Here is a 14,397-nt window from a genome sequence, read left to right as displayed (position 1 = left end):
TTTATGACTACCTGTCGTGAGCATTTACCTTGTCGACCTCCAGTGGAGAAAATTCTTCTTTCCTGTGGAGAAAAACACACCAGTGAAGTTTTTCTTTTTGCTTTACTGTCATTTAATAGCCAGGAGATGGCACCAGAACAACACCCCTTCTCCATGCATAACAAATGTGGTTAAAGGGCACTGCAAGTGCTTTCTTGTTGAGAGAACATTTGTTGTTATACTTCTCAGTTAGCCAGGTGAGTGCACATATATATACATGCAGCTGTTTACAATAGTAAGGGACTGCTGAGCTGTTGTTCACAAATAGCTAATACACCTATCAAGTATCATAATACACTTTAGGGCTTTGTATGAACACATGAGTGCATAACAAGTAAAGGTGAAGACAGGCAACAGTGAGAGAAGAGCTGTGTTTGTCAGTGTGTCAGATTTTATGCATGTGTTTTCTCAGCTGCAATGGAAGATGAGAGAGACAATCAGTGAGTGACTGAGCATGTAGGGGTGGGGGTGGCGGGGGAGGGGGGGAAGTCAGTCAGTCTCACCCACACAGCCCCACAGAACAGTCAGTACTGGCCTGAACAGCTGAGAACAGAGCAGGTCTCCTTCCTGCTGCTGCTGTGTGCTCCTGCGAAAGCCTCACATGGAGCTGCATGTGACAGCCAGCACCAACAGCAGAATACACTGTGCTGAATCTCCGAGAGCACAGGAGCTCCCACTGCAGGGCTGACAACGAGATGCAATCAGTGGCAAGACGAGAGCAGGAACACACACTTCTTCCACACGTGCAACTTTGTCAGTCGGTAGTTGTGATGCAAAATGAATCAAGAGAAACGCAAAGAGTAATACGTCTTTACTTCATTCCATCATGGAAAATGCCTTTTGTGTCCACATTGCAACACAGGCCACTTTGTAAGTTTGTAAGAAAGGTCATCACAGCTCTCAGGCTATGTTGACAAGAGGCTCATTGTTGAAGAGGGAATGTCAAACCCAATCGCACAGCTGCTTGGCTCTTACAGTTTGCACTGCTCACATGCAGTGACAGATAAGATCACTTCTGGAGAAAAGCACAGTTGTGTAACCTACTTTGCACTTTGGCCTGCAGCTTGACATGCTTTTGCACCATTACTGTTTTTTGCAAGAATGATGATTTGCATGAATACATTGAATTTAAATACCGTTGCCGTAAATAATTAATTTTAATCATATCAGTTAAGAAAAGTACATGTCCAATGCATATTGCCTGAAAATATTACACAGCACCTTTAAGCCTTACTCTTTTTAGCTATGACAAGGCTGTTAAGTGAAGGCATTTGAATTATACATTGCAGCTCAGCTCAGTCCATGTACTGTGCAATGCAGGTTACTTTCCATTATAGCATAGATCTTTTTCATATCAATTTTTCAGCCTACATGTTGTACTTGGGCTCCAGGATGTTGTGGGCAGAGTGGCTATGCTACAGAGATACAATATCACTGCTGGACCACCCCCAGGATTAGGCAGTAGTACACTTGGCAGAAGGCCAGCACCTGCCATTAGGGTGTCACAGGAAGTTCTCTAATGTCACCCCCTGAACTGATACCACTGCATAGACAAAAGGAAGGCAGTTGACACATCACTTAAAGTGTCACTGTTGTGAAATTTTACACAAAGCCTTTATCTGATGGCATTTTCCGAGTGGAGAAAGTGAGGTTGGCGTCTGTGACAGACATGCAGCAGTTCAGTTTAAAGGCACTAAAAACATATAACTTGATCAGCCTCTTGATAAGAGCAGTGAGGTCCTACGCAAACACACAATTTTCTGTCAAAGGTGTATACACATGCCTGCTTCTTCCCCAACAACACTCATTTAAAAAATATGAGTCCATACACTAAATGAAATGCCAAACTCATGAAGAACATGAACATTTCAGTGAAAATTTCAGCTGAATCAAATCAGAACATCTTTGAATTACAGCGTGTCATTAACAGATGTGCCTGTGTTGCTTTTGTACTGGATCAGACTAGATCTTGAGATATATCAAATCTGCAAGGGAAAGATAAAGTGTATTGTGGTCACGTGCTTATGTTTTCCACACTGCCAATCAAACTGATCAAACTACACCCACAAAGTTCAGAGGCATGTGATCTCAGTATTTGAGTGTTTAAATGCTCTTTGTGCTGGTTATGTAAGGAGGAAAAAAAAGAAAAGACAAAGACATAAGTATACTTTTCTTTTCATCAGGGTGATGCTGTCAAATCTTTATTAAATCATTACTTATGTGCTGTTTTGATGTATCAGTGATTCCCTCCATCCCTCTGGTGTTCACTGCCTACGCAGGTCAGTGGAATTGACACAAATGCACTAGAATGATCCCAGCCAAAGTGGGTCACTCTCTCATAACACATCAAATGTGGGTTAGCATGTTTGATGCGTCTTCATTCACATACTCTACCACAATGGAACAGTGCCGACACACCATCGTTGACACATCCACATCTCTCTCATCTCTTTGTCTTCCAGCAAAGGTGCTTCATTTGTGCTAATCTCAACACATGTTGCTAACATGGCACCAAAACTACTTGGTTAGGTTTAGGAAAAGTTTATGGTTCTTCTAACTGAGTCAAAAGAAAGGAAGTATCTAAGTGGAAGCACCAATGTCAAACAATCAAACAATCAACTTTGCATCCACAGCCTTTATGAGACACAATCAAGTCAACATTTCAAAGTGTTTTACTGAAGTAATTTCTGCCTTTCTTGCATAAATGTAAGTTATTTTCACAGAATCATACAACTTTGAAGATATTTTACACTGCAGCTAATGGCGAATACAAACACCAACCTATTGTATTTCAAAGCAGCTCCAGCAACTACACAGTCAACAATATGGAACTTGTGCATGAAAACTGTAAGCAGATAAAGAGAGTGGACACTGGCTGGAGATGTGACCCACGACCAGTTCACTGTAGTATATAATAAAGTAGTGTAGTGAAGATCCAGATGTTTCATAGAGGATAACATGGGTCTGTCTGTTTGTCACAACAAAGATGACATTCTGTGGCATAGTTAATACACTTCATTGATAAACCACAGTTGTCAGAGGAAATGGAAATACGAATCACTATGTGTAGAACCAGTTGCACTGACATTTTTTGCATACTAATTAGGAGTTTGTATATCGTGGCTCTGGAACATGGCCACAACCAGAGCTTTGGTTCCACATTACATACATCAACTGACATAACGTGCAGTCTGTGTGTGTGGCTGTGTGCAGTGGACGCTGACCCTGAAACTGCTAACAATTATTTTTACTTCATGCTTATTTTTCTATTTGAGTTTTAACTGGCAGTAGACAGGTTTCTTGCTTTAAGGTCTCATTGTAAAGTAAATGCTGATTGCACAATGTATACTGATACTGACACCAATGACTTTAGTTTCCTTTAAACCTAATTTTCATAATGCAATTTGTCAGTCACTGTGTGCACTAAATCTCTTGGGAAAATGAAGGCTGGCTGGTGATTTGATCAAACTGGCGGCCTGGCACCACTTCTATCTGCTTTCATGTCTTCATTATAGACTAAATGAATGAATAAACTCACATCCTGTGCTATTGGTAGCTGCTACTCTGAGGAAAAAGGAAAGTGATCTGGTTGTGTTGCAACAGCAGCACTGACAGCAACACCACTTGGAAATTCTCTGGGAGGGAAGTTGTCTGTTTCCACTTTAAAGTTAAGTTCCACTTTAAAGTTGTACAGTTTTGAATCAGGGGCTTTGATGTTAAACTCTGAACACTCACTGAACAGGTATGCATTTAAATCAGTTTAAATCTTGATGTGACTGCTTCAGACATGGATACCAAAATCTAAAAAGATGTATAAACCCAAAGTCAGAAGTCATGTATGAAGCCAAGAACATCCCTGACGTCAAACATTATGACAATAATGACTGCAAAGTTATTGGCAGTGTTGATGATGATAATAGTCATGCGGCTGTTGATGATGATGATGAAGCCAATCATGATTCACTGTCTTTCTGTCCTCTAAAATAGAAAAGGCTGGGCTATATTTGCCCTTGCGTCCATGGTGACGACTGTCAAAATATGACATCAGAGGCTATGGAAAAAGGAGCCAACTCGTGTACATGTGACATTTCCGGGCTAAGACAGCAACGATTCAAAGAGAGAGACAGAGAGAGGACGAAGGAGTACATTCTCTATTTCTCAATATCATGACACATGAGTTAATCATGTTCACTTTTCTTTTTCGTTGCACCTGCACTGAGCTGAACTTATTTCACTGTCTATTAATCTAATTCTTTTGTCAAAGAAATATTTTCTCAGGACAACAGCACAATGTCTGGGCAACGTGTTGCTCCATTTGTCACCTTACGTTATTACCTGACTGGAAAGCAATAATGTGCAGTCCAACAGTACCTGATACTTTCCGTTTTGACCAGGAAAACTGAGAGTGATCTTAAACAGATAGATCAGGTAGATCCCCGTGATAGTATGTGTAGAAGGGAAGGAGGAACTGGGACATAGTTTCACATGCCTGAAGCTTTGTCAGACTCTGTCAGTATACCGCTGTATGTGGGCCATCGCTGACATGGCTTGACTGAGAAAAAGGACCACAAGAGTCAGTGGCTGCAACCTGAGAGGCTACCATAATGTAGGTTAACCATAAGTTATGTAATGTGGACTCTGGACTCAGAGAGCATAGTAAGGGTTGTACTCTCATTGTTCATATGAGGTCGGATCATCTGTCAGACACAGAATATGAGTGGAGGACAATGTTGAGGAAAAAATAACGAATCTACACCGTGGCACAGTATGTCACTTCTTCTTCGTTATGCATTTATTTATTTACATGACATTTGAATGGAATTAAATCTACAAAGGAAAGGTGAATTAAAAAAAGGTTAGGAATCTATTTCTGATAGATTTCCATGACTGTAGGGACAAAGCTATTAAATACAATAAATTCTGACGGAATCACTGTATATTTATCAGATACTCAGTGCTCAAGTGAAATATTAATTTTCTCCATGACTCATCTTTTCCTCTGGGTGGTCTGAGAAAATCTGGATCAACCTTCTGACCAAGTTAGTCACAATGTGAGCGTAATGGCCAGCAAAAGCAACAGGAAACTCCAACTGTATTACGCAAATGTATTTTAGGACTGGCAGTGTGATTGCACTATAAATAGCCACGTAGCCTCATGTAGCAGTTTGATCATGTGTTATTAGTAAGTCTCACCAACATCTCAGAGAGGATACACACAGACCTGGAGGACCTCCAAGATGCAGATTCTGCCATACAGCAAACTGGTTCAATAAAGATCATCACACTTACTCACAGAGCATCCAAATTTGAGTATGAAATGAAAGATAGTTCTTGGTCATTTATGTGTCGTTTCACTGTCAGTGATCCACTCCATGGCTGCTGCACTGTCTCCCTGGTGTTTACACCCCACATAGGTCAGTGGAATAGAAACACACACATGCACTAGAGTGCTCCCAGCCAAAGTGGGTCACTCTCTCGTAACACACTTGAGTGCTGAGGTCAGGACGAGCAGTCCTTCCTCTGGCCAGAATATTTAGACCAACAGGTATTTAGGTATTAGTGCAGTTTTTATTCAAGCTGCAACACTGATGTGTATCAGCATGGGGTCAAAGCTCAAGAGTATTTTGGACTTGTCTGTCTTCCCATTCATCTGTCTGTCCATCTGTCAAGCGGTTGCTCTGTTTGTCTCTCTGAACACTGAGCTTTATATTCCTCCCAGTCCGGGACACAGAGTAACCCATTATTATCTTTAAAAGCAGAGACACTGGAATGTTAATCCAGTTGCTTTTTCGCACTCAGTATTTTCCCAAAAACCACTTCAATTTCTAACTAATGTCAACATGTATTAACAAGAAACAGACTATAACAGGAAAACAGATAAGATTTTTTTTTTCCAGGCAGAAGTTTTACACCCAAATCTATAATCCTGCCCATCTACAACTTCTCTGCACCACAGGGAGTTTCCTGGGGTTCAGGAGTGTTTGGCATAAAACACCATAACAGAGGTGCACCAGTGAGTCATATTACTGTAATGTGAGATGAATATCTGGCAATGAGTGTCACCTTTAACAGAGGTATGATTATCACAAGGGTTCTGAAGGCAATTTACACAGACTCAACAGACCAGACAGTCTATGGAAGCAACAGACGGCCGTAAGGATCTGAATCTAATTGTAGAATGTAGCCGTGACTGAATACTTCTTGTTTTTAAGTCTTGTTTTAAAAATAGCCTTTTCTAATTTAAAAGAAAGAAACCAAAATCACAAGAATTCAGATAGAAAGTAAAAGATCTCAATCATATAAAGAGGAAAAATCTTTTTTCAGAAGTACAGCTAATGTCAAGTAGCCTGCTGAATCAACAACCCAAAAATGTCAACAAACGCTGAAAAATATAAAATTCACCTATTGTAGGTTACTGTAAGGTATTCTCTTTATTTTGTCCACAGTCAAAATATTTTGGGGTTTATTTTGTTTTAAAGAATATAAATAACAAAAGAAATAATCCAACAAACCTTTCTCTACAGTACAAATGATACAAGTGTTCCAACTTATTTATAATGCGAGCCTTCTAATAATCGCCAGCCCGAGGTTTAAAAGTTATTTATTTACCACCACATCACTAGTGTTAAAGTACAATGTGAACACACCACACGGGGATCTGTGGGCAGCAGCGACAGCTCAAAGCGCCTCCTGCCTCTGCGTGTGTCACAGCCTACGTCAAGAAAAGTCAGGGGAACCACAGAGAGCTTAATTGGACCAAGATTATTCCTGCTCCCCATGACTTCCGGTTTCGTTAGGCAAACGATCTAGTGTTCGCAGGTGAACTTTAATATTTTCCATTTAAATGACAGATAAATATATGTATTATGAATCTAAATATATTTTAACTGAGTCATGACGATCATTTTTTAAACCAGGAGGGTATTACTTTTGATTGCTTTGATCTGGACGAGGCTCGCTCAACTGAATGGACACTGAATATCGTGATCACAGTCTTTAGCTAGGTTTAATGAATGTGTTGTGTTGTTTTTAAATCGCTAAAAAAAATAGTGTTACTGTTTCACAAGGTGGACTGTCGTGTAACTGTAGTTAACAGCATATGCCCGACCTTTTCTGGCTAAATAACCGTACGGAATTGCTGGCTATCCCGACAGTCGTACGCCTGCGTGAGGACTGAGGCGGCTGCACTATCTTGGTTCTAAATGTCATCTCTCTGGGAGCTCCCAACCAGTCCTCATGTTCACATTGGTACTACTGTGAAGCTTTACATAAACACAGAGGGACACACAGTGGGCTGGACGGCGGACAAGACCGTAACTTCGTGTCGGTTTCAGCCTTCTTTTGTTATTATGGTGCAGTTTTCTTCGTGGTAAGTCACTTAAGAAAATTTACTGTTTTACTCCCACATGATTTCTGTTTGTAATTACTGTGGTTTATACAGTAATCTTATCATATTTTATGTTTATCATTACTTATTGCTTTTATCGAGAATAACGTAGACTATAGTTCTGCGTGATTTGGGAAATTAACGGACAGTCATTGTTACTGCTAATACTATGCGTTACGAAGACCCAGACAGGCTAAAATTAGCAGTAATGTTTAAATAAACTTATAAACGACACGGACTCCTGTCAGTGTGCTCTCCTGCTCTGAGGCAGCAGAGGAAGTTTGTTCTGGTGTAAATGGGACTGTGCCTGCCAGGGTCTCCGCTGTAAAGGGAGCTGACGGACAGGGGGCACAGAGTTGTCATTGTAGCTGACATGATCGCCGTGTGTCTCCGTGAGGGGTGAAGAGGTCAGCTGCCTAATTACTGTTGTTTTGCCAAACAGGAAGCGACTCCTGCACTGAAAATCAATGAAAACCTGTTATGACATGCGCGCAACATTCCTGGAGGGATGCAAATTGAAATGACTGTGAACTAATTGTGCGTCGTGGTAGTTTTTCTCCCAGTAGTGTCACTGTAAAATGCCCTGCAGACTATTCTTATCTACTTCACTACATGAGTACAGTGTACTCCCCCTCCTGCTTCACGCGGACGCGCTCGTGCACTACGTGCTTCTGCTGTTTTGAACCGTTAAATTATTGATGTGTTCTCAGTGGATGCCCATGTGTACAGTGAAGTCGTTGCGCTTTGTCAGATGTTAAATGTGATAAATATGATAGAACTCGGAAAAGAGGCAGCTGTAATAATACCGTAATGCACTATTAATTAGATATGTTTGCATTTTATTTTTTGGAATACTAAGCAGTCATGCAGATGATTTTCAGCAGAGATGAATTCCTTTACAGCTCGACCTAACTGCCTTTGCAGCAGGGGGTTATACAGTGTAAACAGTGTAATGGCACAAGAAGCTGTCTCTTGTTTCACCTTGTATTTGCTGATGGATCCCGGAAGTTGCTCACTCTGCACGAGCGCACGCACGCACACACACACACAGACTCACTAACTTAACTCTTTGCTTACTACAGAGAAGCCTCCTTTTTTGTGGACCTGTGAGTGTACTATAGAACGGGGCAATGTCAGAATGCAGGACAGAAAATGGCAGAAAGTGCTTTGTGTTGTTTTTTTCTGACCACTATTTTTTTCTTTTTTTTTTACCTGCACTACTCTCTCCTTTATGGAAACACACATGCTGTACTGTTGTCAGTGGCTCGTGTTGGCTTGAACGTTCCCTTCGTCTCTCTGTGGGACTTGAGGAGAGATCAGTCTAAATCCTGGTTAGCTGCTTGTATTACTGTCACTCGTTGGACCACGACAGATCTTGAGGTCAAAGAGGCCTGTTTGAAGCCTTAAAGAAGAAGTTGTATGAATGCTATTCAGTTTTAAGGCTTTGTAAGGTTGATTTGACTGCTTATTATCCCCATTACTACCAGTAAAATAAAAAAAAAACCTAAACCAAACAATAGCAATCAACCTGACATCCAAGAGATCACAGACTTCAGTTGTTTCTAAAAAAAACATGAACAGCTTCTACACACAGACTTGTATGACAGACTATGTTGGATTAGACTAATAAAAGCTTTTCTTTACTAACTCTACTGTCTTTTACAGCATATTTTGTTTGGATTCTTTCTTTCAATCAGTAGCTTTGAACAGCCCTGCTAAGTTTGTAACCCTGAAATTACTCGTGTTTGGATTTCTTTTCCATGTTCACATCCAAAAATAACAGCCACTTGAACCATTACACCCCCTAGTCCTCAGCACACAGCAGTTGGATGGTCCGTTTCCATGTATTCATCACAAAAAAACTTGAGGAATCATTGGAATGTTAATTGCTCTGCAGGGAAAAGAAAAAGCTGTTGGTTTTGTGTTTTTTTTTTACTCTCTCAAATGCTCAGCTGGTTGTGTGTGAGCAGAGGATTTCTGTTCATATTTGTACACTCATGAAACATCACTTTGTTTGATGACTGCTATCAAGATGTGATTAGCCTAGACAAACTCGTGCCCTGAAACCGGCTCAACTGGCAGAGCTGCAGCTCACAACAGGAAAGGCCTCTCATTCCTCCAGCTGTCATTTTCAAAAGACGTGGTATTTGACTGTACTTTTTGACTGTTTGCACATTATTGTTGCTGTGTTAGTGAATTGTTATACTGTAATTAATTCATTGATTTACATAAAACCTTTTATGTTCTTGGGTTAGGAATGCCGAAACGAGTGCTGCAGTTCAGAGAAAACCACACTTTGCATCTCTTCTTTTCTGCCTCGTAGTGTATTGATCTGTGCATTTATTACCATAGCATGATGAATATTTAAACTGGTGTCCTGTTTTTCTTTGTGTTCATGCAGAATGTATATCGACCACCACAGCCAAACAATGAGGGGCATCCTTAAGAGAAAGTTTGCAGAGGTAGATGACAATCCCTGCTACTCCTCCTCCTCTCCTCCGTCCTCCCTCTCCTCCCCTGCCTCCTCAGAGTGGGAGTCTGATGGGGAGAGCAGCTCCTCTGACAACCAGGACTTCACACCTCACAGCCCATCTCCACCCTCCAGTTTACCCAGTAAGTCTCCAGACCCATGAACACCCCCACCCCCACCCCCTTCCTTTCATATAAGGCAAACATCCTATTTATCTGACCATTTTCCCATCATCATTATAGGAGTGTCTCTTATCAGCCTGCAGCAGCACTGGTATAAAGACGCTAACCTTAGTGCGATTCTAGATAATGCACAGTGAATGACCCGTCTCTGGACTGTCCGTGTGGTGGGGTAGCAGCTCATTTGCCTGAGCAATAGGATGTTGTGGAATCAATTTGAATAGCAAGGTCTCTTTGCACAAGTCATATCAAATGCCCTTATTAAGATATCACAAAGCTGCACGAAGGGATTGCAGTGATAAAACACTGTACAGTACAGTCTAAAGCCTCATGTGCAGCAGTTTCAGGCCTGTTTATCTGAGCCTGAGCCTCTCAGTGCGAACAGTGCCCCAGTGTGGAGCTTCATAGGCAGACAGAGCAGCTGAGATGACCCTAGTCACCGGTATCACTTGTTTACTGACTTTACAAACTGGAGTTCAGCTCCAGTTATGTGTGAAGGGTAGGTCTTTTTGTTAAAGAAAACAGTAACGTGATGAATACTGAAGACTGAACTGGCAGAAATAGTCTACCTATGTTATGACAAACATCCAAAGAACTGCAGTTACACCCTGGTTTACTTCTTTTCTTTCTGTACTGTTGATATGTCCACTGTTTCCATGGACCCTGTGATTGGTATTTCCTGTTCACATGTATGTTAAACTATTGACCCGAGCCACAGCAGTGAAGCACCTGTAGTGTGTCACCTAGTGGCCGCTAAGAGACTTACAGAAGATAAAGCACAAGTAATGAGACTTCAGGGCCTGTATTTATCAAGTGTCTTCAAATCATTTCCAAAGCTAAATTAGGAGTAAAACACATTACCTGACAGTAGGACTCAAAGGTTATTTATGAAGCTTCCTGCACTCAGTAAGGAGAGAGAGTGACATTGCTGTTTTACACCATTCAGAGGTGCAAGGTAGAAATGACCAGTCACCACCGATGACCACCAGTTTTTCTTGTTGTTGTGGTCTGGAGTATGTGTTGAAATGTCATTGTACTATTGTGTCACTATTGTGTCAAAATTGTTTCTGTAATGTGACCAGATTTTTAGAAATAAAGCCCAACAATATGAAAATAGCTCCCAAATATTAAAGCCCCAGCATAATTTGAAATAAATAAATAAAATACTGGAATCTAATATTAGGTTTCACCAGTTGTGAATCAGTTGAGCTCATCCTGTCTCATCCACCATCAGTGACCATCTGTCATTAAGGACATGTAGAATTACAAATATTATTTGGTTTTAATAAAAACAGCATCATCTCTTTGTCATTGAACTTTCCAAATCGTCTTTCTTCCTTCAGATTACTTCTGTCTGGACGTCATTTATTGGCGATTACTGATGGGTTATGACACTTTGTTAAATCGGGTGATCAAATGTTTTTTCTCTTGGTTCTAAAACAGGAGCAGAAATACACTCCTCCAATCATTTTTGATCAAGTAGGACTACTTTTCAACTCAGAGACTCTTGATAATATCTGGGTCTAGATATGCGGTTCACTGACAATTTATTGCTGTGGTTCTAAGTACCAGATACACACTGTAGCACTGGACCTCACAGTCCTGCTGTTCTGCTCTTTTTCTATTACAGTTCGGTCCATCCTGAAGAGACCCAAACATGCAGGCACACGGTGCAATGTGCACTTTGACCAAGTGACAGTGTTCAGTTTCCCACGCTGCCAGGGATTCACCAGTGTGCCCAGCCATGGAGGTGCCACCCTGGGCATGATACAGAGACACAGCACCCTCCAAAGATACACGGTGGCAGAACATACACTGGAACAACGGCACAGACGCCGAGACAGACTCAGAGAGAGGCTGAGAGAAGAGAGGTTTGAGGCATTGAGGCACAAAGTGAGTATACTTCAATTCTATATAACTTCGCATTGCTTTTCTACACAACAGTTCTTCTTACTTTATCTACTGTGTTGACTGCAGCTGATCGCCAGTGAGGCCATTGACCAGAGAGAAGCAGACAGGCTTACGGGGGATCAAATCCCAGATGATGACGCTGAGGTCCACATCAGCGATGCTGACCTTGAAGAAGGAGTTTTCCTTCAGCCATACTCCTCCAGACAGCGGCAGGCTCTCTTCCAAGCAGCAGGAGTGAAGCGCATAGACAGGGAGGAGAAGAAGCAGCTTCATGCCCTGCGTCTCTCCAGGAAGGCCTGTGGGTGTGACTGCCGAGGCTTTTGTGAGCCAGAGACTTGCGCATGCAGTCTGGCAGGAATCAAGTGTCAGGTACAACACTACAGCGTGAGGGCTGATTATAAACTTGATTTGAGCAGTGTGCGGCATCCATTAATTTTATATATATTTGAAAATTGTATTTCTCAATGGATTTTCAGAAAATTTGTTATAAGATAATATTTTATGTATACAATTACATAGTTGTACTGTAATTGATGATTTTATCCATATCACCCATCCCAGTGGGTGTTTTTTCCCCTAATTTTTCTTGGGAATACTGTAATAAGTAGTATTTTGCAGATAACTTTTCGATTTATCAGCCAAAGACACTTTACTTACCTTCACTTGTTTCTCAGTGACTACATTGTATTTGAGTTCCCACTGAGTTTTCTCTTTTTCCTCTCTTTTACACGCAGGTGGATCGCTTCAACTTCCCATGTGGTTGCACTAAGGATGGCTGTGGAAACACTCAGGGGCGCATTGAGTTCAATGCTAGACGTGTACAGACTCATTACATCCACACCACCATGAGACTGGAACTGGAAAGGCGAATGCAGAATGAAACACTGAGCCAAGAGGACCAGACAGAACTTCCAGAGGACCTTCAAGAGTATGAGGACCAGGATGATGCCCACATGGTGCAGAGTGCACAGGACAAAAGCTGCCCCTTCGGGTTCACTATGGAGGAAGACGGTCTTTCTCTCACCATGCCCACCACTCCTTCCTTTCATTTCATCCCAGAGCGGTTGGTAGTGGAGGAGAACAGCTGCAGCAGCGACATGACTGAAGCCTCTTGCACCTCCTCTGACTCCGATGCAGGAGGATGCCTTAGTGGGAGTCAGAGTCTCCCTGAAGTTGATGGAGGGTTGTCATGTGCCCTCAGCATCTCTGACAGTAATAGCTACTCTTCATGCAGCCATCCAAGGCACACAGGAGAACCACTGACAAAGCACATCTGCAAATCAGCCACTTACAGCACCCCTACTGACAGTGTGGGACCACTGACAGCCAACACGCTCACAGACAATATAAGCAGGACCTCAGTGACAGATTACCTTGATGAGAATGCGAACCAATCCAGAGACTTCTTTGACGATGACTCTTTTGAGGGCTTCCCTAACACTCCCTCCCCCACTGTGGACTATTCCTCAGGCAGGTACATGGACCTGAGTCTCTCCTCAGACTCTGACCTGGAGTTCTTTGACAGTGACTACACCTCTGGACCTCTGCACAGCTCATTTAAAGTACACAGACACCCGGACAGCTTCTGCCATCTCCAGCTCTTCAGCTCTGTTAATTTGCCACAGCATGAGTCGAGCACCTACCTCCTGGAATCTCTGATCGGCCTGACTGAGCCAAGCCCAGAGCAGGGTCATGCAGTCAGTGATACGCAGATTCTATAGCTGATTCAAGACATTCTGGTGACATAACAAGGAACTGTCAAAGAGAATTTAATGTATGAAGCAAATCTTTTATGTATTTTTAAGAATATTTCAATGTACAATGAATGATTGATAATTTTTTTTCTATTTGGATAATTTTTCTATTGTATAAAAATAAATTTGCCTTTGCTTCAGAGAAGATACACTTGAGTAATTCATATATGACTTGTTGTCTGAACGTACGTGATGGGCTCTGAAATGTTTTTGAATTTCTTATACCATGACCAGATTTGAATTGGATAGAAGGTGTGTATTATTTTCAAAGAAGCACTCGGCTCTGATGCAGCAGCCTCATCATCACAAGGTAAAACACATGGCTAGAATGTTTGTCAAACTACAATTTTCAGATTTTTGGAGTAGTTGTTGAAAGTTTTATTTATTACGTGTTGCCTCAGATATCAACAAAAAATTAATTGTGGATTATCTTCTATATGTGTAATAATGTGGTTAGAATATTTCTGTACTGGAGTAATAAAATAATATTTTTATTTATTTACTCACAGATTTTGAATTTATTTAATGAGTGGTATTTTTCATTGGATGTATGTGAAAAAAACCAACACTGGGCAAGCAACATGCTACAGGAGCAACAATGATAGTGACAATATGGGATTTACATTTCAGTGGCTTCAGTGTTCTTTGTCGTGTTAT

At 41.4% G+C, this 14,397-nt stretch overlaps 1 protein-coding gene across 1 annotated transcript; it reads left to right on the top strand.

The window, feature by feature from the left end:
• Window positions 1-7,258: 7,258 nt before the first annotated feature.
• LOC124069850 (cysteine/serine-rich nuclear protein 1-like) lies at window positions 7,259-14,247 on the top strand. Its single transcript, XM_046409334.1, has 5 exons — window positions 7,259-7,408; window positions 9,828-10,039; window positions 11,706-11,968; window positions 12,053-12,355; window positions 12,721-14,247. Exons 2-5 carry the CDS (start codon window positions 9,829-9,831, stop codon window positions 13,705-13,707), a joined length of 1,764 nt encoding a protein of 587 aa, XP_046265290.1. The 5' UTR covers window positions 7,259-7,408; window position 9,828; the 3' UTR covers window positions 13,708-14,247.
• The last annotated feature ends 150 nt before the right edge of the window (window positions 14,248-14,397 follow it).

This window comes from Scatophagus argus, chromosome 13, assembly GCF_020382885.2.
Source record: "Scatophagus argus isolate fScaArg1 chromosome 13, fScaArg1.pri, whole genome shotgun sequence".
Taxonomy (NCBI): Eukaryota; Metazoa; Chordata; class Actinopteri; family Scatophagidae; genus Scatophagus; species Scatophagus argus.
The sequence above is the reverse complement of the archived record's forward strand: the minus strand, read 5'-3'. Positions and strand labels throughout refer to the sequence as shown.

Bases quoted from the DNA above. Each gene is read 5' to 3' on its own strand.
- LOC124069850 (XM_046409334.1), top strand. From the start codon at position 9,829: ATGTATATCGACCACCACAGCCAAACAATGAGGGGCATCCTTAAGAGA. The intron at 11,969-12,052 runs GTGAGTATACTT...TGTTGACTGCAG, and splicing joins TTGAGGCATTGAGGCACAAA to CTGATCGCCAGTGAGGCCAT. The intron at 12,356-12,720 runs GTACAACACTAC...TTTTACACGCAG, and splicing joins TGGCAGGAATCAAGTGTCAG to GTGGATCGCTTCAACTTCCC.